The 23859-nt window shown below is 41.9% G+C and overlaps 3 protein-coding genes across 5 annotated transcripts in view; all 3 read right to left on the bottom strand.

The window, feature by feature from the left end:
* The window catches only part of mpp2b (MAGUK p55 scaffold protein 2b), a 38042-nt gene extending 30905 nt beyond the window's left edge, over window positions 1-7137 (bottom strand). Inside the window, exon 1 of one of the 3 annotated variants that reach the window (XM_020083463.2) lies at window positions 6852-7137. Coding sequence is in view for 1 of the 3 variants with exons in the window: in XM_069517605.1 (XP_069373706.1) it covers window positions 6403-6422 (20 nt within the window). In the remaining 2 variants the exon portion in view is untranslated. Of the gene's footprint in view, window positions 1-6402; window positions 6438-6851 lie in introns of those variants that run through there. The other 2 variants (XM_020083464.2, XM_069517605.1) reach the window with 2 other exon arrangements.
* A 113-nt stretch (window positions 7138-7250) lies between these two features.
* On the bottom strand, window positions 7251-10262 carry pyyb (peptide YYb). The gene is made up of 4 exons (XM_020083466.2): window positions 10147-10262; window positions 9703-9890; window positions 8233-8313; window positions 7251-7515 (listed from the first exon to the last, which is right to left on the bottom strand). The coding sequence occupies exons 2-4, from the start codon at window positions 9888-9890 to the stop codon at window positions 7491-7493; spliced, it is 294 nt and encodes a 97-aa protein (XP_019939025.2). The 5' UTR covers window positions 10147-10262; the 3' UTR covers window positions 7251-7490.
* A 7321-nt stretch (window positions 10263-17583) lies between these two features.
* tut1 (terminal uridylyl transferase 1, U6 snRNA-specific) lies at window positions 17584-23425 on the bottom strand. The gene is made up of 10 exons (XM_020083560.2): window positions 23204-23425; window positions 22560-22750; window positions 21984-22190; window positions 21393-21507; window positions 21150-21277; window positions 20830-21056; window positions 20603-20712; window positions 19582-19704; window positions 19189-19281; window positions 17584-19068 (listed from the first exon to the last, which is right to left on the bottom strand). The coding sequence occupies exons 1-10, from the start codon at window positions 23277-23279 to the stop codon at window positions 17960-17962; spliced, it is 2379 nt and encodes a 792-aa protein (XP_019939119.2). The 5' UTR covers window positions 23280-23425; the 3' UTR covers window positions 17584-17959.
* Between the last annotated feature and the right edge of the window lie 434 nt (window positions 23426-23859).

Raw genomic sequence — 23859 nt, 5'->3', positions numbered from 1 at the left:
TGGAGCCGCTGCCTTGGTCGCCGAAACCCTGCAATGTCACCACAGGGTCACTGTGTGTGGATGTGTGTGATTGACAACCTCATTATCACTGATTGGATTTGTAACGTTGGAGCATCAAATGGCCAAATGGGGGCACTAATGTTCAAAATTACTGCTGTATTCCAAATGCCTTGTCTGCCCTCTGATGTCACTTCTTTAATAAACTGAATGAATTTATTTATTCCTTCAGATGGAGTCACATTTCTCTTTAACTACAGAGCAGATCATATTCCTTAGCTGGCGTGCTGGGTGACATTTTTCATGAAGACAGATTCTTTTTAATGACTCACATATTTCTTCTCCGCAGCCACTCAGTGGTCATTAAACACAAAAATCAAAAGGTCTTCAAGCCCAGTGGTGAGTCATCTTAATAATTTGTTCTCGATTTAGAAATGCTCCCAAATCCTATTTGTTCAGATACTTGAAGGGCCGTGGTTTTGTGTCCAAGCATTTCATCAACACCTCCTGGGGCACCAGTTAAATATTTATTCCCAGACATATTTCAGTCATGATCCAAAGATCCACCTCAGTCATGGATGCCCGGGGATGCATTGGAACTAGAGTTCTGGAACTACTTCTTCAAACTCTCATCCCAATAAAGGATGGGATAGTTCATTTCAGGATATTTAATAAACTTTATTACTCTAATGACAGCTTAGTTATAGATTTATTCCTCTGCAATGCTACTTTCCGTCATTCATTAATTCTTGCAATAACCTGATTTATTCTGCCATAAGTTTTGATCATGGCCATGGTTTTTGGTAATTTATGTCTTTGTCTAATAGTTAATCTATTTCTCGTAACACACAGACATGTCACGTTTGTAATATTAAAACATAAACTCAGGGTAACTGATTCATTTTTCAAAGTATAGGTGTAGATGACTTTATTATATTTTTGAGGATATGAAAGTTCTTTGAGCAACATGGTTTCCTTTCATTTTCCATGATAGAACGAGATAGACGATAACTTGTTTAACAGATGTGTAACTGTTGCCGCCGCTGTGACACTGAAGGACCCAGCGCTTTCTACAAAACTGATCTACGCGGATCAGGACCTTAATACCGCATACCAGTCCCCCGGGCTTATCCGTGGCACTGTGAAATGAGCTTGGTAAAAGTATGCAGAGACCACACGGCAGCTAGGAAGTCAAAGCCGATTGCAACGGGACTTGGCTGTGCCAGTGCTGGACCGACACACTTGGAGGAGGGGCAGGATCCCCTCTGCCACTCACACATGACTCCTATATTGACAGGGTGAAATTAGGAAACATCAAATAACGGTGCAGTTATCGCCGGTGGTGGCATTTACTTAGTGATTGGTGACAATTTCTGGCAGAAAAGTGTGGGCTTGCAACCTGAAATCAAGATCTACGATCAGGGAAGTATTCTCAAAAGCATGATTAAGACTATTGTTGAGAGATCCTTCATATTGTTATTTTCACACTACTTGTTTTTCTGCTGCAGATGGAAAATGACCCTGCAGTTGTTCAGTCTTTCTCTACTCTGATATCTTGTCTTTGTAAACACTATGATTTTCACTCAAGAAATAGGTTCTTTTTTTCTATCGGTACTCTGTATTGGCTGATGAGCAAAGTCCAGGCATTAGAATCGGTATCAGGAAGAGAAAGATGGTATCGGAACAGAACGCATCCCATCACATTTGCAGTCGTGCGATCATCTCTACAGTCAATCTGTTAAAACAAGAGTCCAGCTGGGTGTGCATGTGTTTGGTGTGTGTGTGCACAAACACTGATCTATAATTCTATTTTTACACATTTTCGATTTCAAATATCCACTACCACTGTAACAATACGCCTAATAAGGGCCAAGTGTTATGTAACCAGGCAAAGGTGAAGGTTCTGTTGCCTTAAAAAATAACTGAAATTCAACCTGTGTTTTTTCACATTGAGCTTGGATGATCTCTTTCTACTATTCATTGATTTTTGTGACTTATTTGATTTAAAATACTTTTCCTTTGCTCCGTAGGACTACAAGCCCACACTCAAAGAAACCCATGTACTGTGGTCAATGATTTTATCAGGCACTGTGTATTTCTCTATTAGCCAGGATCCCCAGCTATGGTATCTATTGCTTCAAGGTTGAAGTGGCAGACATAGCAAAGAGCTGCAATTAAAACCTGCTTCCAAAGACCTTTTTATGGAGGGAGAAATGCATCTTCCAGCACATTTTGCCCTGAAGCAATGACATAAGTGGCAGCCCAGGTGTTTGTATGGTAAGTGTAAAACGCCTCAAGCTGTTCCCACAGTGAGGCTGCATTAAACCCTGTAACCATGTTTACACACTCACAGTCACACTAACACACACTACCACACACTAACACACACCAGTGACCAAACAAGTCTTAATCCATACATGCAGCCTGGCGTCAGGCCTATAAATAACCCTGTGCTCCCACAGGTTCAGCTCCTCTCATTACTTTACAAGGGAAAACTGTTGTATCCAAGACAACCATGAGCAGCTCCTCGCTTTTTTCCCCCGGCGCTTTGCCATGGCAACAAGGGAAAATGCGTAAAATAATAATAAGTTGAAGCTAAAATTGGATCTATTAAAGGTTTGAGCTACAATTCAATACAGAGTTGCTTTTTATCTGAGGAAATGGCTTCCTATCCACGAAATAGTCACACAACACGTCAGGGAATCAGATTTAACAGCTGACAAACCAAAAGTAGAGTAAATGACCTCCTCTGTAAATGTGCTGTTACAGCACATTTACAGAGGAGGTCTGCAAGGAAGCAATATTTTCAACTGTGAGTTCAAACCTGTTGTGTTTATACCAGAACTGTACAATTTGAGAGCTAAAGAAAATGTGCCAATTCAATAGCTTCCTTAGAAAGAGAGTTAATCCTGTCAGAGTTTACACTATTCTAACAAAAATATTGAAATGTCACTAAAGAGGCTTTGTGGAAACATAAGAGCTGTTTGAGTACCTCCTCTTAAATATGTTGTAGAAAGAACCACAATGTTTATGCTTCCATCTAAACTCCCTCTCTAAAAGACAGTGCAAAGCAGTTCACTCCATCTCGCCTGCTGATGTGTACATCAACACACAAGTCGCTGCAAATGGCTCTACAGATCCAAACTGCACACTGCTGTATGGTGAATGATGGCATACATTTAAAAGCAAGTTTAAAGCAGTCGGTGCAGCATGGTCGAGAGGTTTCAGAAATCAAGGTCTGCATTCACTCAGTATAGAAAAGTCTCACTGATGTCAGTGCAGATTGAGCATAAAGTTACCAGGAAACCTTATTTTAATTAAAAATCAAACTACCAATCAATAAAAGCGTCAAAGCTCATGACCCACATGAACAACTCAGAGATCCTCAAACAGTAGTAGAGTCAAGTTGTTATCTCCTGTTTTTAATAATGTATCTTTTCTCTATTCAACTTGACTAAAGAATTGGCTATTTTCTTTCTCAAAGGAAGCACAATGATACAAGTTTGACCACTATCCCCAGATGAGAACAAAGACATCTAATGAAATCTGATTGTCTCAGTGATGCGAGTCGTCCTCCTCCCTCGGCTCTACACAGATTGTGTAATTTGTGTAATTGGAATTAAATGTCATGTACATACCACTGAGAGGGTGAGTACTCAGGCAAAGTGCGGAGGGCCACTCTGGGGAAGCATCTACAGTCACAAACCCTGCCTGGATTTCATTAAACGTCCTCTCTCCTATTTCGTTTCTTTTTTATTGAGGAAGTTTCCATGATGGACTAAACACAATGAATGTCACAGTTTCAATGTCACTAAATCTCTCTGGAGGGGGGTTACAGTCCAAATATTCCAGAGAAAATACCCTCTCTTATTATGTACAGAATATTTCAAGTAATATTTCAATGTAGGTGCTTTCAGATGAATAGCTAAATACATGACAAAGGTTATATCTGAATCACTATCTCGTACAGGACTATAAAGTGAGCTCAATGGCAAAATGAAATAAACATTCCGGATACTACTCAGGTTTTTTCCTGTGTCGGTAAGTATGTCATTGAAAAAAGTTGATTGGTACCATACACTGGATAAAGAGTTGGTGCACATTGTATTGAGCATATTTTCCCACGTGATTTAATCTAATGTCTGCTATAATTCCAGTTCTTTTTAATCAAGGCCTTTCCGTTTGCCGCTTCCTACAATTGAGTCAAAACTGAAGCTTGTTATTCAGACAAATTTGTTTTTAAATGATACAACCTTCTTGTCTCATTTGTCGGCCATGTTATTCATTTAGTACGAGCACAATGCAACCGGTTCTCTTTGTTTATTTTGGTCTTACAACCAGTAAAAGGAACGTCCTCTTCTGCTGGTTTTACTTCTTGTTTAATGCCATCTCAACTTCTTGCAGTTGGTCTGAAAGTGTGAAATATTCAGACACACAAAAATTCACACTGCAAACAAACTGAACCATTGATCAGTTTGATCTGGAGCGAGACCACTTCTTTAGTTTTTTCGTCCAATAACTTCGAAGGGCGAAATTCACCTGCATTCACATATGTGTGACCGTGCCCTCTGTGACAATATACATCTTACAGTGCATTGTGGGATACAATGAGATCACTATAGAGGGTATAAAGATTTGCGCAGTGCTAAGAAATGGCAAAGTCGCTAGTGAGTGGTGAGATTTTACAGCCATGCTAGCAGTTCTGTTAAGTAGTAAAGTGGTACTTTGAGCTAAATGCTTATGTTAGCATGTACACATGCTCAAAACGTCAGCATGATGATGCCTAGAGCCACGTGGCTGTATAATATCTGGTGTACCTTTAAAACACTCATGTGAACAGAAGAATGAAATACATTATGCAGTCATTACTTTAAGAAATCAGCCTCTGTATATGGAGATCGGTGCCCATGAGGGTGAGGTGGCAGGTGTGAGAGTAAATGAACCGCTCATTTTTATGAATGACACTACAGAGATTAGTGTTGAAAAGATGCTGAGGCTTCATGAGCCGCTGCTGATTTATCTCCCGATCGAATCGAGCACGGACGGGCTCAACTTCCACAGCCTTCCTCTCTAACAGCTACAGTGGATTATGATTCCTGTCTGATGCAGTAATGAATCACTCAAGTCCGTCAAAGCAGTAAAACTGAGGCAGTGTCATGGTCAAGCACCAGAGGAGGTGTTCTTATGAAAGATGAAACCGGGATGTCCTGGTGAGGATCAGGGGTCACACGGGGACAGCTCTTTACATTTTTTCTGGATGAGTGACCACCGTAAAGAAGTGGTCTTCATTCACCACGCAGCTATTTTTATTTTATGCATTTCATCTTTCATACAAAATGTATTGAAATCTTCCTGTGGGAATCTGGAGTAAGGAGCACATTGTTCAAAGTCGAAGGAGCCTGACTTCCAGCAGGGTTCTTAAACCATCGCGAGGTGCGTTGACAAGGTTTCTGTTGAGGTATAACCTGACCTGCTGATCTCGTAGCCAATCCCCAAGGCTCTGTGAAGCAGGGAAATGTATGGTAAACCTCCCACCTCCAAAACAGAAACTGATACGAAGGTTTAGTTTCTTTAATCCCAATGAAAAGCCTTTGGAAATGAGACCTATAAATCCAGCTGAGGGATTTTCATTTTGTTCCAACTATAAATTCTGCTTCTTTAGGGGGAACAGTAATAAATACAATAAGAGGTTTAATTTCATATGATTGCAAAAAAATAACAATATCATTCAGTTCATTTGTATAACTTATTGTCACAGTCCTTAACAGAGTTTAGGAATCATTATTATTATTATTTGTATCTACGCTTTTGTCGAGGGCACAAACCTAGAAAAAGGTTTTTATTTCAATGACATAAATCCCCGACCAGGTACACATTAAATCTCTATAGTCTGATGTTGAACATGTCTACTATCACTAAAAATACAGTAACTTCTCCCTCCCTGGCAGAGGTCATTTAAATCCTTTCTCCACTGTGATTAAACTTCCTCACAGTGAGACAGTTAGACACAAGACACAAAATCACCACGGACATCTGAGCATAGATGGACTGTATTTGTTTATATAGAGCTTTTCCAGTCTAATCGACCTCTCAGAGCTCTTTACAGTCACATTCACACACTGCTTCTATATGCAGCACTTTTTCTATCACATTCATTCATGTACTGTCAGCGCAGCCGTCACTAACCTTCCCAAAGACACAGAATCCAGTGGAACTGGCAGAGCCAGGCATCGAGCCACCAACCCTCTGGTGAGTGGATGACCCGCTCTACCTCCTAATACACAGCGACAACTGAGCAGCACCAGCATTGTTTACGTGAGTGAGTGCAACTTTAAGAATAAAAGAAATTATAATCAGATATTACTTTGTCCAAACAATTAGAAGGACATACACAAGCATACTCACATGTAGATACATACACACATCTATCTCTGTCCTTGTGTTGGTCCACATGTGTGTTCTCTGACATAGTGAGCATGCGCAGTGAACAGACGTCCATCCTTGGACACCATCACTTTCCTCTGATGACATGTTTATTCTCCTCACACAGAGATCACATTGAGTGGGTCACACATGGTGGCTGTGCTCACCTGAGGCCTCAGGACACACACACACACACACACACACACACACACACACACACACACACACACACACACACATACAGGCTCGTTACCTCGCTCTCCTCGATAGCCTCAATAGAAATGGAGTGAGGTGGAGTGAACCGTCGTGTATGAGTCTCCCTCAGGAGACACGGAATAACTGAGTGTGGCCACCTGACGAGTGCGGACCTCAGGGAAAACACCTCGGGAGCATGAACGCGTGAGAAATAAAATGAAGGTGGAGGCGCTCACCTGTTCTGTCGTGTCCGAGTGACGTGGATCCTCCAGCGGTGGTGTTCGATGCTCGGCAGGTCTGCGTGTGTTTGTGTGTCACTCCCACACACACGCTGCTATCTTTAACCTAGAACGGCTCGCGTGCGCTCACAATTAGCTCCATTGATTCTCGGCTAATTGTCTGATCCGCTGCTGCCCCTGGACGACGGCCGGCGACAGGAGGAGACACGTCCGCCGCTGTGAGAAGTTCGAGTCCGTCTCCTGTCGTCAGCGTGTGAGCCCACACAGCAGCAGCGGTCACATCGAGCCAACGTGCAGGTGCACACGGACACTTCCTGGTGGTGTAGCGACACCCAGCGGCAGCGAGAGCGAGTGCAAGCTCGTGAAGGCGGAATAAAGGAAGAGGAGCACGTGTGTGTATGTTCAATACTTTTATTCCATTCAGGCTTTATTGTAAAGTCATTGATTTTCATACAAATTATTTACATTTTTTGGTCAACAGACAAATAGACGTATATGAAGGGAGGCAGGGGGACACGCATGCACGGTAAGTAATTTTGAAAATGCAGAGTCACAAAGTCCAGTGCACGTTTGTCTCTTGAGTCCCAGTGTTGTTGTTTTTCTTGGATTGTTGAGGAATCGAACCGTTGGAGTCTTTCACCACTGATCGCTGTAGTCCGAGCTGCAAAGAGAGGAGATGTTGTCATGCAATTATGGGCAATAATCTGCTGTGCAGCCACAGTGAGAAGAGATGCCAACCAACACTCACTTAAAGAACAGTGAACTTCTTCATATTCATACTCTTGCACTTACACCTTTAGACCAATATACACATTCAGCCCTGTATATGCCACAAATAAGTTTAAATAGTGGAGGAGGCTGATTTAGCCAAATCAGTTTTATATTATATGTATTATCCTAAATTCAAACTGTTTGCTCATGGGAGATGAAGTATTGGTTGATTTTATATAGGTCTCATCTCATTAAGTTGCACCTTCCTCCTTAATCAATAATGACAAACTGATGACTGTGACATTTCAAATCATAACGTAGGACACAGATAATTAGATTCTTACCCTGGTAATGGGCCTTTTCTTGAATACTGGATAATTGCGCGTGATGCAGATGCATATATGATGTATATGTATTGCTTTTCTTAATTTCTTTATAAAAAATATACATATATATAACCCACATTAAATCTCTCTATGAATTTTAATGTTTCACCCTGTGATTTTTATTGCACTGGCTTTTCGAGCTTTAACAGATTTTCTTTCATTTCAGCCTCAAAATCCTATCAGTTGACAGCTTCAGCATAAAATCTGCATCGAGAAATCAGGATCCAAAAAAATGACCCATAGTGATTCACCAGAGATTTACTCTGATCTGCTTCTCTCACCTTGGTTCAGTGTCTTGGCTTGAATCGCCTCCAAACAGCAGCCATGCCACCTTCTGCTCGGGGGTTGACCTCTTCCCATACCTGCAGAAAAAACCCACAAACACCAGCATGTAATGACCACAGTGCAACACTAATTGGAGACTCTCTCACGTGAAATCCCCCTCTGTGGCCTCAGGAGTCACTCAGTAAGCATTTCCCTGGCTGCTCTGGTGTGACCCCACCTGCCTATGTTATGAATTTCAACCACTAGATTATTTTTTTTTTTTTAAACTCGTCCAGCTGTGAAGAAGACAACTTAGCTGCATGCACCCTGTCGAGGTTTTTTTTCTTTATCAGCACTCCCTCTCTGCAGCACAATCCAAAAGTCAACCGTGCAATTATCTGAGACTTCTCGAGTTCACTGCACAGTGTCCAGCGAGGCAAACAACAAAACAAGCTCCTACTTCAATGCAAAATCAATGCCTGGTCACTGAGTCAACCTTCTTTTGTCTGAGCGGTGAGGGGCTGCACCATGTGGCACGCAGTCTAATGACAAATCAAGCCTGTTTAATTACAGAGCAGGAGGGTTAATGGTGGGTTAACTGTGATCAGCTTCCATCACTGCAGGAAAACTGTAGTTTCTCCAGTGGAAACAACCGAAGTCAAAAGACCCGGTGCCACACAGAGGGGATCGTGCATATAGCCATAAATTACATAAACATAAAACATCAATATCAGTCAGTATTGATAATTATCACGATAAATATATTTTTTTAACTCTTCATTATCAGAGAAAGCAGCAAAACATCTTACAAATCTGAGGTAGATCAATTATGTGTTATAACTCCTCACAGTGCAGCACAATATGCAATAAGTTGCCCGGTCCAAATTGGAAACTAGCTTTTTCATACACCTTGTCAAAACTGTAAAACTAAAACCATATTTTAGGCACGACAAATAAGAAAACAACCTTTGAGATTTAATTACAAGTTTACATGTCAAAGGTCAAACCTACAACCATGGAGGCTGTGTATGAATGGTCCAGTCTTGATTCAGCTGCTAACAAAGAGAATCAAATGATTTCCTGTGACTCTCTACAGGATCTTACTTCCTGTGGTCTGCACTTTACATCAGAGGAAAACCAGCCTCCTGTCCTCTGCCTCATCATTTCTCCTGACAACAGCGAAGCCTTATAACCTTAGTAAAATGAGCCAAGAGTGATCATTATTGGCTCTGTGGACGGACGAACTCTGGACCATTAAAGGTGAAGTCTTAGGGTGAAGAACCAATTCACCAATTCAAAAAGCACTGCATCTTCTCCATCATTTAATAGTCTCTCACTGAGTTCTTCAGGGGATTCAGTTCATGATGCTCACGAAGCTGCTGTGGCTTTAATATCAAATCATCTCTGAACCCAGACACTGAACTTGTACCTCACTGGACACATTGAGAAATATGAGACGTGAGATGCAATTGTTGAGTCTGACTCACCTCTGCCTGGTGATGAGGTTCACGTAATGCCTGACAGCTGCGTGGTACTTGGCCCACTCCGCCGGTGAGCCGTTGCTCCCCGGACTCTCCGGTTTGGGAGGGTAGGCGTCCGCAAAGCTGCTCCAACACACCAGCAGGCACAGGACGAGCGCTGCGAGCATCATCCACGATCTCAACATGCTGGCCATCTGAGGAGAAAGAGAAACACCAGGACATGACTTCACTTTTAAAGAAACACTCAAAACAAAGAAAAAAACCTTGAGTAAACTTTAGCTACAGAAAACATGAATTTATGTGAGGATTCCGTTCCATTTTACGCAAATACCTTCGTGCGTAAAAGTGTTCCAAATATTATAAAAACACACTAGCCGACTTGAATTTCATCAAATGATGCGGTTAAATATTCAACACGCAGCAAAGTAATATTAAAGTGAGCAGACTCACTTTTTGACAGTTTGACAGTTGTCTCTCGGTGCGGTTCTCTTCGCTGGTCCCCTGTCGTGTCGCTCTCCTCTCGGCTCTCCGGGTTTTATACGGTGTGGGACGGATACCTGATGAGCACTGAGCCACACGTGACCACACCACTCGGTCTTTCCTCCATCTACCATCGATCAGTGGGTCAGTTATCTGTGAGAGAAGCTGGAGGACGAGCGGACAGCTGAACTTCACTCTCTGGCTTAGTGGAGGTTCATTTTTCCACAAATAATATAAGGTACTTCAGTATCATGTTTTAAATGTGTGCTTCCTGGCTTCTGTTGTAGACTGATGCTGTTTTAAAAGATGACTTTGCACATGATGGTGAAAGGAACAAATGGGTGAGAAAGGTTTTATCTTCTTGCAGCACCACCAACAGCTCCAGGGCGCAGCCATAGTCCCAGTGTTATAGTCTCAGACCAGTAAGCTTCATGTCTACACTTGGAAATCCAACCTGCGCTTATCCACATTAAAGTTATTCCTTCCAGTAAACGGGGCTTATTGAGCTGCACCCTGGCTCAGACTACAGCTCAGAAAGCACAACACACCAGCTACACACACGTTGACTTAATAAGCCAGCACAGAAACCATAGTGCATCCGCAATTGGAGAGCAATCTGAAAACACATTACATCAGGTATCACAGTCAGAAGCTGGAGACTCTCATCACTTCTTCAGGATTGCTGGGGTTTTGTTTTAAGCGATCCACTGAGTCAAACAGGATTTCTGCACAAATATTCTTGTCGTGGGTTTTCTGTTTTATAAGAGTTAAAGTCTGGACTGTGCTTCAGAAGCAGCTGCTGTTTGATTTAAAATGTTCTGGCCTGAGAATACCAGCAACACAGTTTCCACAGTAAAAGTAATGAAGAGATTAATAACGTTAAAACTTGCACACAAATGACCTGAGCTCAAGAGATTTTTACCAGAGCTTTAAATTGAAAATCAGTCTGTAGGTATTCCATGCATCAGGTGCCGTGAACGTAAAAGCTTTCTTACCTAAATCAGTCAGAACTTTGGAAACAACATCGCAAAATGTCCATTAAAGTTATATTATGACTTCCATACTTCCAGTTAATAGAAGAGAGAATGAATTCTGCCCTGAGTGATTTTGTGTATGAGAACACACCAGTGACTGAGGCAACGCACACATGATGGAATCCAATTTGCTTTTGAGTAAAGTTCACAATGGTGAGTAAGAGACAGATTGTCAGCTCCCTGTGATAAACACCATCCAGCATGTGAAGACAATGAGCTCAGGGAAACATGTTCAGTTTAGTTTAATCTGTTTCACACAACATTAAAAAAATCTAACATAAACAATTAAAAACATAAATTCAATGTTAAAAATAGTTTTAGAAACCAGTGTTGGCTTTTATGAAAACCACAAATATAATTAAATTCAAGGTATATATGAGTATAACAGAGAAAAATACAGGGAGGGAAGAATATGTGGTACAAATACAGAATGAATAACTGAATCCAATTTTTATTCCACAAGATAACTCCATTATATTAAATAGAAAACTGACCACAGGACGTTTTATACAAAGGAGGGTAAAAACTAGACAAGATTTTTTTTTTTTTCTCAATTAATTTGTTGTGGAGAATTTCTCCCGGTTGTAATCAGACTCCTCCAGTAGTTTTATTGACTGTGGTGTTAATTGCACATTGGTGGGTAATGAACAAACACATTAACCCTAGATACAAAGGATGCACTATGGGAAATACCTGCTCCCGTCTGATCATTATCCCCGGACACCTTTAGCCTCCTATGTGCTCATCAATCCTGCATGCATTATTCAGATGAGGATGATGATGAAGGCGGTCATATGGCCTGGAGGTAGAGGTCACAGATCACTCTCACTCACGTGTGATCTGAAATAACAGCAGCAGCGTCAGGGAAAGTCATTTCAGTAATTCTCCTATGATTGAATTGAATGATTCCCTGTGGTGGATCAAGTATCACTTTTATTAACCCCTCACATGATGCCTCTTCAAAGTTCATGTCACTGCAGAGACTCTGAGGAAGAGCACAATGACGCTCGTATGACACAGACACTGTGTCCACAAATACCTTTCAGGTCTCGAGTGCCGGGGCCAATGTGATCGCCCACGTTTATGACCGGTGCAGCGGCTCCTGTTTATCTCGGATCTTCACGGTCTACTGTTCAGTTCACGGTGCCTGAAGTCGTCCCTTATCCCACAGTGCAGGTGCAGTCGTTTGTTTGAGACTGTGTGCACACGTCAAGGGGTTTGATGTGTGTTTGCACACAGGACTGAGATGTGCAGTTGACTTTGTGTCATCTGCAAAACTGTAGAGTCTATTCTTTTACATTTCATTTTTGAATAGGGAGAAGTAGAATTAGTTCCTTCCTCATCATCCTGAGGAGTTCAGGGCTAGTTTGACTGTTTTTGAATGAATCACTTAAAAAAAAATGTACCCTGCTAATGTTTAGTTTCTTATTTTTGCTTTGTATGATCAGACAATTTATTTTCCACTTTTTACAATATATTCTACCTGAAAAAATAAATTTTGGAGGAATGTTCCCATAGTATTCATTGTGTGTGTGTGTGTGTGTGTCTTTAATCGCGAACTAAGGGGATCTTATACTGTTTGAGTCACACCCTGCATATATGTGAGAATGAGGCCCTATTAATCTACATGCAGATGTATCGTGCAGCTAATAAAACTGCAGCAAAGAACATGGTGAACATATTGTTCTATTTTAGATTTTATAAGCATAGAATATACACATCCATCCCCTGTCCATGTAGTTACACAGTATTTATGATTTATTTCATTGCTCTACTAGTATTTCCAGAATGTTGTATATTCTCCTAATTTCTCTTTACATGCTATTGTACTGAACGGCCCAGACCATCCACCTCAATAATTTACAAATGTTTGTACCATTCTTTGACTAATTTGTTCTTGTTGTCCTCGTCCCCTGCAGCAATGTGACACCAGAGTCAAATACCTTGTCTTTTTAAAAATATTGAACCAATGAAGTCAATTCTGAAAAGCTAAGGTGACTGACAGCAGAAACATCAGGAAAGACATTGTAACACTCAGTGTGCTCATATTTATTCATTTAGTAAATTTAATTGTATTTGTGGGTATTTTAGCTTTTAGTGATGGAAGACACATGACAGAGATATGTGACAAAGATCTCTAATCAACTGAGGATGTAGCCGTCCCAGCACTCTGTGGAATATGCATCTATAGCCACTGGGCTGCAGGGACACATCAAGGGCTCATACTCAAGAGAATGGATTATTATCTAGAAGGCAGAGGAAACACAAAGGAAGACTTAATAATTCTATTTTCAGGCTCATGCATGAATCAAAGAAAATGATCATGTTGTCATATACAACATAACATGTGCATGTCGCCCTGCTGGGCTCCCTGACGACGCCATGAAAGCTCCTCTCGTGTGCTGTTTATAGAGTCATAAAAACAGTGAGGTTTTCTTTTGTCTGTCCCTTAATCCCTGTCAAAAACTTGATTTGGACATAAATCCCAATGGACGCCGGCAGGAGAGCTGCCAATAAACACGCAGTTAACGTGTATATGACCGCATCATAAAGCCTGTGAGTGGATTGTGGTATTACACCTAGATTGCATTGTCCGTTTCTCAGCAATTATTGTACCATAATTCAAAGTGATATCGAGGGACAGTTAGCGAGCACAGCCCCAAAACAACAAACTGACGAGTTTAAAAGGATTGAATAAAGAACACATCATCTCGTCTGTGTTGTAATCACTCTTTTTTCCCATAGCTATCCTGAACATTTAGTTTATTCTACCCCAGTATTCAACCTCTCTGCGTTCACTCGACTGGCCATAAAAGTCAATGACAAGAAACAACAACATGCACAAGACAAACTCATTAACTTGCTCCAGTGTTTGCAGGTAAACACTAAGAAAGTAACAGCCCCTCAGATAAAGGGAAGAGCAGACAGTTCAAGCTTTCACGGTCCAATAAACCCAAGCTAATGCTCTCCACAAGAGCTGTGTGGGCTCCTACAGAGGGGGAAAGTACTTTTTCAAAACCCTTTTTTTCCCTCTCATCTTATTCAGTTTTAACAACTTTTCCAACTCATGCCGGTGCTGCTGATGTCTGCGAATTTGTTAGGAGAGACACATTACAAGATTTTACACTGCGAGCGATAAGTTGAACACATCACCTGGAGGAGGTGTACTTACAGAACTCATCTACCTGTGGCCCTAAAAGCTTTTCTCCTGAACCTCTGCTTCCACCTTTGATAGTAAAACCACCTCTGTTTTCCATTTGCATCACACACACTGCCGAGTCCAAATATGAAAAGAAGATCACACACACACACACACACACACACATACACACACACGTTTGCACAGAAGTCCATTCTGGTGTAAGAGCAATCTCCCAGGAGAGGGTCTGACTCCTTCCTGTCACTGCAGACAGAAAGGGGGAAATGAGTATAGTTTTTATTAAGCCTTATCTCCAGAGTGGGGGAGCCACTAATATGAACAGAGTGCTTTTCAGTGCAGCCGGGTCTGTTTGCACAGCTCAGGGGACCAAATGGGGGGTTGATGGCCGCCCACCTCCACAGCGCGATAAACCACGAACATAATTGGCTCTAAAAGGAGCCACGAAGTGTCAGTCAGAATCTCGACACATGATTAGAGAGTAAAATAATAACGTCTTTCTTTTTGATTTAATGTTAGGACTTTTTATTTTTCACACACTGAAGTAACCTCGATGTCTGTGTTGTGATTTTGGTTGAAGAAGAGGCTGGACCATGATTGTCTTTTGAGGAGATCTCAGTTTATAAACACACACTTATGAGGGTGGGGGGGGTAAAGGGAACCTTACCAAACGTTCCACATTGACAATGCAGGCCTATCATCTGTGTCCAAAGGTTTTGCATAATAATAACAACAACTGCAGAGCTTGTTCTAACTTTTATTTATTTATTTTATGTTCATCATTCCAGGTTTATCTGCAACTGAAGATTGTATAGTTTTTTTTATAGTTTAAGTGAATTCGTTATCTGTTCACGTGTGAGATTTCTTCTTTTTCGTACATTGCATGACGGCTATTTCAGAGGATCTACAGACCCAAGTTCACATTTATTCAAAACAAAAGCTCTATAATTAAGCTTGATATAAAGCATTGAAACAACAAAACAAACATTGTGGCTGTACTTTGTAGACAGAAAGTGATTCAGTGAATGTTGTTGCCTTGACGGAGATCTGCACCTGTGACACCTGTGAATGTCTGTGTCAGATATGAGGAAATAAAACGAATCAAACCATCACAACAAAATAATCCAGCAGCCATTTTAACCCGAGGTTTGACCAAGTGGCCGACCTTGTTCATCCATATATATATTATAAAACAATGTATTAATATTGTCCAAACCACACCAAATTTGACTCTGCACTTCCTCAGGCCATTAAGAATACACATACCAAATGTGACGCCGAAAAGATGAATGATTCGTGAGATATGTGTTCCACATACAGACAGACATTTGTGGCATTAGAAGGTAGATAAATAAAGAATTGGCATGGTTACACTTAACAGCACAAACATAACAGCAGTCAGTTCTAAACAAGGGCAGACAACTCTTCCTCTCATTTGCTAATTTGCTCTCCAAACCGTCGATGCCTCATGAGATTCTCTCGCTCCGAGCAGACTGAAGCTCCTCAGCCGAGAGCAGCAGCTTCACTCAGGCCATCCGTCTTTTGGGGAAAAAGCAGAGCCGACCAATTACAGCAATATCCCAGCGACTGATGTGTTTATGAGCGAGCCGGCCGAGGCAGCCTCAGGTAACTCAGATGGATGACGAGGTGTGTTAGAGGAAAGGTTGATGACTCTCGATGCACAGCATGTTCTCAAAGTCACAACAGGGCCGGGAAGTCAGTGCGCTCCTTATGCATTAAAATCACCCACCACCCTCTGTAATGATGGAGAGGCTTTCTTACTCACCTCTCCTCCATATTCTTGGAACCAGGAGTGAACCTTCAGCATGACATTACAAAACAAGATGATTCAGCCCGAGATGTGAATCAATGCACGTATGCGTCACGGTGAACTGGCCAACAAGGCAAGCTGTGGAGATTTCATGTCTCTGGGGGTGTGACTCAGGATCTCATCCCAATCCCACAGACAGCTCACATCAGCGCCCACCAGAATCAATTCTTAATCACAATTACAGCAAATGAGCTACATGTTTTTCAACTGGTTGGTTATCAATACCTAATGAAACCATCTCCCATGTGTTGCTGTGCATCTTTACAGAGGTTTGACCTTAGATTGTGTTTCTTGATGAAGGAAAATCAGAAAACGATTTGTTTTCTTGTTTTTTTGGCCACTGGCAAAAAGAAAAGAAACTAATCACACACACACTTTTGTTATCAATCACTGTGACTCTGTGGCTTAAAGGTGTGTGTGAGAGGCCATATATCAGCAGCACCTTAGAAAAAACAAAGGGCTGGTGATATTGGAGGGGCCTGGAGTATGTGAAAGAAAATGGCTAATGCTCAAGTGATGTGGCATCAAATCCACAGAAAATTAGACACATGAATGAGAACAGTCGGCGTCAGCAAAGAAAAAAGAACAAAGAAATGAACCTGAGAACGTCACGTTGTCTCTCAAACAGAAAGAGACAGCAGGTATCCAGTCTTTGCCACAGACGAGCTGAGAGTGCTGACATAAATTCTGAACAGGCGTTTGTAGGCAGCAGTCTCGAGCTAATATCTGTGTCTTCCAGAAAGAGCTACAATTCAAAAAGACATTACAAACTATGGAGAGATTCACTTTAACGTTACAAGTAGAACGAGAAGTAGTGTTGAGTAATTAAGACCGACATAAAATACACATTTTAAACTTTATAAAAGCCTAAAATTCAGATTATTACATTTTAGATGTTTTCAGCCTTTTGATAAGACACCGTTAAAAAAATACTCAACAAACTGTTTCAGTTTATAGTTTGCTTTTTTCGTGATTTCTGCTGCATCACAAATGTTTCTTCTACTTTTGTTTTTTCATCAGGTCTTAACTTTGGTTTTTATAGCCACAGCAAACTTTCAGAGCTGTGAACCAGCACCACATCGTCTCTAACGTCTTCATCGTCACACTCATCTCCATCCTCCCTAACCCCACATAACCTGCTGGCCATCTGCACCTCCCTTTAAAAATCAAGATGAATGATGTTAATCTCGGGAGCTGTGTGCATCCCTCAGCTCCTGCTCGTCCTGCCATAATAAAGCAGCCTGTCTGAGTAATTACTCTCATCTGTCTCAGTGCTATGAGCAAAGAAGACCTGCCTGGATGAGAGCTCCACGCACATGACACCAGCATCCATGTGTATGAAAAACGTCTGAAGGTAAAATGAATGTGTTTACAATCCTGAGCAATCACAGTTTTACATGGCGTTTTTTTATTTATTTGTAGATGACATCAGGCGTTATGTACAACAAATATCTGCCACTGCAGTTTCCCTTCAGAGCTTCATCATTTAAATAAACAGAGGTTCACTAAAACCAAGCCACGTCTCAAACATAAAAGTAGGAAAACTTATTCAAAAACAAACTCATAGTATAATGGTATTATACAGTATTCAAAAACTTTCTGACAAAGCCTTTACACTGTGTTACAGTATAACAGGTGGCTGGCAACATCACGTAAATGTTTTTTCACGTCCCGCTCTCAAAAGGTTGTAGCAATGATGTCATCTCTGAAAATAAGAAAACCCAAAGACTTCAGTGCAACGTTTCTGAAATAGCTTCCATTTTAAACTCCACCTATTTCCTTCTCCAGCAATGTCTCCACCATCTTGGGTAAAAACGCTTCCAGGAAATGAAAGAAGTCGTTAAAAACTCCCGTCTTGTCACTGGTCGGCTTTAGCTTGAGCACCGCTTTCGTGCTCTCCGTCCCGCCCACCATGTGCGGCTGGATCGTGAACTCCAGGGGCTCCTTGAGCTCCGGCTCTTTGTCAATGATGTGAGCTGTGACCTGGGACTCCATCTCCACGCAGCTGCCCTCTGGCCTCGTGTCTGTATCTTTGATCAGTTCCCTTCTCACCTTCCTCCTGCCGGCCCACACGATGTGATTCTGCACGCAGATCCACGGAGGGAAATCCGGCTTGCCTCGCTTCGCCAGTCTTGGCTTTTTGCCTTGAGGTGACACAGAGGCGTCACTGCTTGATGACAGGAGCCTCTTGGCACCGACCTTCGCTGTGCCCACAGGGCTGGTGTCGCTTTGGGATTCGATGCTGCCGCAGCTGCTGTTCATCGACGTGTTGAGGGACGCTGAGGAAGCTTCCATTTCCGCTGAGTCCTCCTCACCTGTGGAGGGAGCGAGGTGACACCTGAGAACACCTGTGAGAACTCCCTCCACAGCAGCGCAGACCTTCTGAAACCACAGCCGCCGGAAGTCATCTCCCGCCATGTGCAGCTGAGTACGCAGGCCTTCAGGGAGTGCCGCTGACTTGAAGGGAATGCTGATGATTAACGACTCCCCTTTGTGTGGGACTTCGCCATGGGGGGTGAATAAGCGCACCAGCCCCCACGGCTTCCCCTTGGCGGATTTGCGCTGGTACTGCAGGCTGCGGCAGTACTTCTCGGCCTCCTGGCACTCCCTCTGGAAGCAGCGCTGCGAGCGTTCATTCAGGTTTCCAGCTACGTTGTGGGAAAGCTCAAAAGGGTCCAGGAGAATTAGGGGGGCCAGCTTGGGACTCTGGTGAGGGGTCTTGGTGGGTTGTTTCTCTTGCTTGGCCTCCTTTTCTTTTTTCTGGCAGAGGAAATCAGTGATTGGGAGAACACGACCCTCCCTGACAGATATGACACTACTGGCAAAATCAAACTTGGCATAGAAGGAGAAGAAGTCGGAGAGCAGGGTGCCTGAAAGAGAGAACACACAGGTTAGATGAAACTGTCCTTTAAATTCATGTTTGTTTAATTTGTCACAGGGAATCAATGAATCACATAAATGTCTTTGCTTTTTGAATTTCTATTACTTACAGAGGTTCTGTGTATTCTTGCTGGGCGGCACAGAAATGGGCTGACTGGGGAAGGTGCAGTTCCAGCCCTCGATCACACATTCTTCCTCTTCACCTGTGAGGACGTGAACAAATGAATGAGGTTAACAAGCAGAAGTAAATGGATATCATCTCATCTGCATGCAGCAAAGTATACATGTTAACTCCATAAATCAGTTTTATTGCGCAGGACCAAAGATTTGACTCTGAAAATCCTATGAAACCTAAAAGGACCTTATGTTAAACAGTGAGAACTCTGCTACAGAAATCTACTTTAAACCCTCTGCAGATCTCTCACAGATAAATTAAGCCCCAGCAAAGTTAAGAGTGATAATAGTAAATCTATCTTGTCAGGGAACAGTAATGTTGTACTCACAGGCCATGTCTTTAAGTTGCTCCACTGTGTGGAGGACAGGAGGCTCAGAGTTTTGCAGGAAGAAGATGATCAACATCGTCAGAGCGTAGTTGTTGAGAAGAGGACCAGCACCACTGGGGTTACCTACACACAACGGAGAATGTGTGTGTGGCAGGATGAGACCAGAAGTATGAGGACATGAAGAGTGTATATACAGGATGAAGAGTTGAACATCTGTTGCGGGCTTTATAGCAGAGTTTGGATTTCTTGATACCAAAGAGATAACGTTAAAACAAAGTGTCGCCAGCTCTCAGATAATTACTGCATTTGTACAATAGTCTAGTTCTTTCTACCATTTAAAATCCTAAAACTCTAAATACATAATATCTTGGGTTTGATTTCCTATAATCACGAAATGGCACAGTGCTATTTGGAACCAGCTTAGTTATTCATTGTGTGTGTAAAATATCAGTAATGTTGCAAACTGATCATAGATCTGCCACAAATGACCCAATCACTTTAGGTTTTAATGTCGTTTTTTCCTCCTTTAGTTATTAATCCTGGGTTTATTATTATTTATATGTTTCATTGAGTTAATGGGAGAACACTGATATCTTAATTAACTGTTAGAGTACATAATTAATGTGTGTATGTGTGTAGTTCAAGGTTATTTATGTGTTTGCTTTCATTGTATTTCTATGAATATTTGATTATCGCCGATCACTCTACACAGGAGGCTTGTTGAGAGCTGAACCAGCTGCTGCTCATCACAGGAACAGAGGAAAAACCTCCCAGGAGTAAATGTAATTTACGGTGAAGAACACTCATTAAAACACTTAAGTACAGAAAGCTATTGCAAATCAGTGTCTCAGCTGTTACCGCGATCGCAACGGACAAGTTATTGTGACATCTACTGGCCAAAATGTGAAATAACCACCTAAGTACATCCATTTTTTTGGAAAGAAAGTGCATCTGGTTTTTTTATACTAAAAACCGACTTGTCCTGTAGTGACATAAAATGTGCTGAGTCATTTCTTTTTACCAGCCAGCTGTCTCTGCTTGGCCCAGTAGCGGATGGTGTAAACCAGAGGTCTCAGCCTCTCGTCCATCCCTGAACACAGCTGGAGGAAGCGGGTGTTCCTTACAGCCAGTCTAGTGAAAGATACAGATTGAAGAAAGACATACAGTCAGTCTGCACAGTTTTCAAGATAAAACATTTTATCGCTACTTTTAAAGACTCTCCGCGGTCGAGAGAAACTGTCGACTGACCTGTTGTTGATGGTGATGTCCCCCTGCAGGTTGAGCTCCCGGTGATGGAACTTGACCACAGGGAGACGAGCGCTGCTGACAACATTGACTTTATGTACGCTGGGGACGCAGCGCTTCAGGATCGCCGCCACGAGGTCCAGGACCTCTGCCGGAGACGCGGTGGTCAAGTCGATATCGGACAGGATGGAATCCTCAGAACGGCCGTCATCGGACATGCCCTCTCCTGCCTGAAGAAAGAGGGAGAATAAAAGAAGGATGGTTGAAATGAAGTTAAATCATATAATATATGTTTCAATTTGCTGTACATTATAGCATCGGACCTGTTCTGTGGTGGATTTAGCACGAGCCTGGAACACTTTAGTGTTTTCCAGGTCCAGGAAGAGGTCCAAGTCACAGGAGTGGATTCCAAAAGTGTTGACGGATGAACCAAATGGCAGAATCTGGCTGTCTGCAACCCAGCAAAAAAGGTTTTAAGTGAGAAAACCAATCCATGACAATCATTTGCACAATTATCACTATGAAAGATAGAAACTGACTCATTGTTTTATGCTTGCAAACATCACCTGGAAAGAATTCAACAAAAACCTCTTGCAGGAGTTGAACCAGGAGGCCTCTGGCCTTTTTTTCATTCTCTCCCAGTTGAAACCGATCGACCACGCACTGCATCTGTGCATCCACCTGAAGGGAAAAAAACAAAACCAGAAACATTTAACAAACCACCTGGATAACATACAAACATGCTATAATAAGTCCAAATATACAGCAATCTAACAAGCACGATTGATATTTAGCACCATTTATCTACATTAACCCTCTGTTGCATGATTACATTATTACTCAAACAACTAAACTAAAATATGTGACGTTTACTAATTAAAAGTGCTTGAATAATAGAAATATTGAATTCATTTATTTTTGTATTTATAATTGCAATATCTATTTTAAATAAATGGTGATAAAAACATTGCAATGAGATAGTTACGTACGATCAAGTAAAAATAAATTAACTACGGTTAACATCATATATACTGAACGTAGTGTGGAACTGACAACAATCTAAAAAGCTCCACTTCATAAAGAGAAATCACTATTTCTACAAACCCACACATTCATCACCCGAAGCCACACTTCATACTTGACAGCAGGAAACTTACAGACACCATCTGACACAGGTGAGGTTTGAGACGGTCCAGAACTTCCTGCATTTTCTCTGCGTCGCCCCTTTTCTTGGGAATCAACTTGAAGTCCTTCTTCTCGCGGGGTTTGACTCGCAGTTTCAGGCCCTTCATCTGATGCTCGACGCAGGAGAGGGCCGCCCGTATGCTCTCCGTCTCGCTGAACTGCACGATGGCGAACACCCCCTGTGAGTGCAGAGCGACACCGTCAGACAACACTGAGGTTCTCATCACTCAGCTTCCACACGCTGCGAGGAAGCAGAGCGTCAGTGCTGTCATTAACTCCGCCAAGGAAGTTGTGTTTTCAAAGAATTCAAATTTGGTGTAGCTGTGGATCAGGATTGTGTTTTTCACGTTCTTTAACATTCAGATACATTTATGTTGAGAAGCAGGCATGTTTACAGAACTGATATTTGTGAGCATGTGCAATTTGGTGCAGATCCAAATAAAAATCCAGATCCGGTGAATTTAAATGAGGTTCCATAAGGGGACTGCCGGGTCTTGGTGGAGGTCCTCGCTCTCCTCAATGAGCTCACTGTGTCACAGCAGCCTGACCTTATCTTTGTCCATGACGACATCTGCCACCGGACCGAACTGCTGGAAGTGCTCGGTGATGTCAGTCTGAGAGATGTGAGGTTTGATGCCGCTGACGAACACGCTGTGCTCGTCCTGGCTCTTCCTGGTGTCCCGCACCGAGCTCAGCGTCTGGTGTTTCCTCCCCTTCACGTGCTGGTCCAGACTGGACACTGCAGGACGTGACAACACGAGCAGAAAGAAAACTCAACATATCACAAGGAGGCAGAGGTTAAACATGAAGTACACTAAATACACTGGTAGGTATATACATTACATATATAGTCACGTTTATAAACAACTATTCACCTGTTTAACAACCTATATATGTTTCCTTATAGTGCTCTATTAAGCCCTTCCTCTCTATGTATACGTGAGTGTATGTGTGTACTGTGTACATCTGCATATGCATCTGTAAGTAATAATAAGTAACACAGAATACTCAAGGATAATAATACTTAATGTAAGGAGATATGGAATAAAAACTAATACCGTGTAAAGAGAAGAAGAATGTGTACAGTAATTGAATAGCGCAGTTTCTCCGTAGCTTTAAGCTAATTCTCCTCCTGCCTGGACAGAGTTACGTCCAAAGTGTCCTCAGTTTGTGAGTTAGCTTCGGGACTTACAGTTTGGTAAGTTGACGTTGCACAGGAGGCAGTTGAAGCCTTTCGGTGTCGTTTTAATGTCACTGTTCGATTCCATGATGACGAGTATCAATAGAAAACGACAACGTGAGAAGATGGAGCCACTTCTGATCTGGCTGAAGTTTGTGAAGTTGGCCAAGCGTCCTGCACGCGCTGCTTAAATCTCCCTCCAGCGACAACCCTGCGTTTGTTCCCGGTCCGTCCTCTAAATGGGTCCGGGTAGTACTGCTGTTCTACCACACAGTTCCTGTTTGTTATAATGGCTTAAATGCCTCCTGTTAAACTGTACTCACTTAAATACGTTTAAATAAATGATGCGCTTATAAAATATAGACATTAATATAAAACCGACTGTTTGTTCCACATTATAATAGGCAGCAGCCAACTATTCTTTGTTTATGGCTCATTGTTCATTAAAATCAGTCTTTTAATCCATTCAACAAATGACTTTCATACCTGATCCCATAGAAACTATAAACAAATGGCTGGAATAAAATTATTTTTCCTTTTCTGCATATAAAACAAATCACACCTGTATTAATAGTTTTCACCTTTGGAAACTGACAAAACATGAAAATGAATGCAAACTGAAAGAGAATCTACAATGTGCTTCATATTTAGGTGTTGACATCTTTTTG

Source organism: Paralichthys olivaceus, chromosome 21, assembly GCF_024713975.1.
Source record: "Paralichthys olivaceus isolate ysfri-2021 chromosome 21, ASM2471397v2, whole genome shotgun sequence".
In the NCBI taxonomy this organism is placed as follows: domain Eukaryota; kingdom Metazoa; phylum Chordata; class Actinopteri; order Pleuronectiformes; family Paralichthyidae; genus Paralichthys; species Paralichthys olivaceus.
This window is presented reverse-complemented; position numbering and strand designations above follow the sequence as displayed.

Coding starts and splice junctions, on each gene's coding strand:
- pyyb (XM_020083466.2), bottom strand. CDS start 9,890: ATGGCCAGCATGTTGAGATCGTGGATGATGCTCGCAGCGCTCGTCCTG. Junction 8,314..9,702: donor AACCTCATCACCAGGCAGAG/GTGAGTCAGACT, acceptor TTTTTTCTGCAG/GTATGGGAAGAGGTCAACCC. Junction 7,516..8,232: donor AGCCAAGACACTGAACCAAG/GTGAGAGAAGCA, acceptor CTCTCTTTGCAG/CTCGGACTACAGCGATCAGT.
- tut1 (XM_020083560.2), bottom strand. CDS start 23,279: ATGGAATCGAACAGTGACATTAAAACGACACCGAAAGGCTTCAACTGC. Junction 22,191..22,559: donor TCGTCATGGACAAAGATAAG/GTCAGGCTGCTG, acceptor CTGCACTCACAG/GGGGTGTTCGCCATCGTGCA. Junction 21,508..21,983: donor ACCTGTGTCAGATGGTGTCT/GTAAGTTTCCTG, acceptor TTTTCCCTTCAG/GTGGATGCACAGATGCAGTG.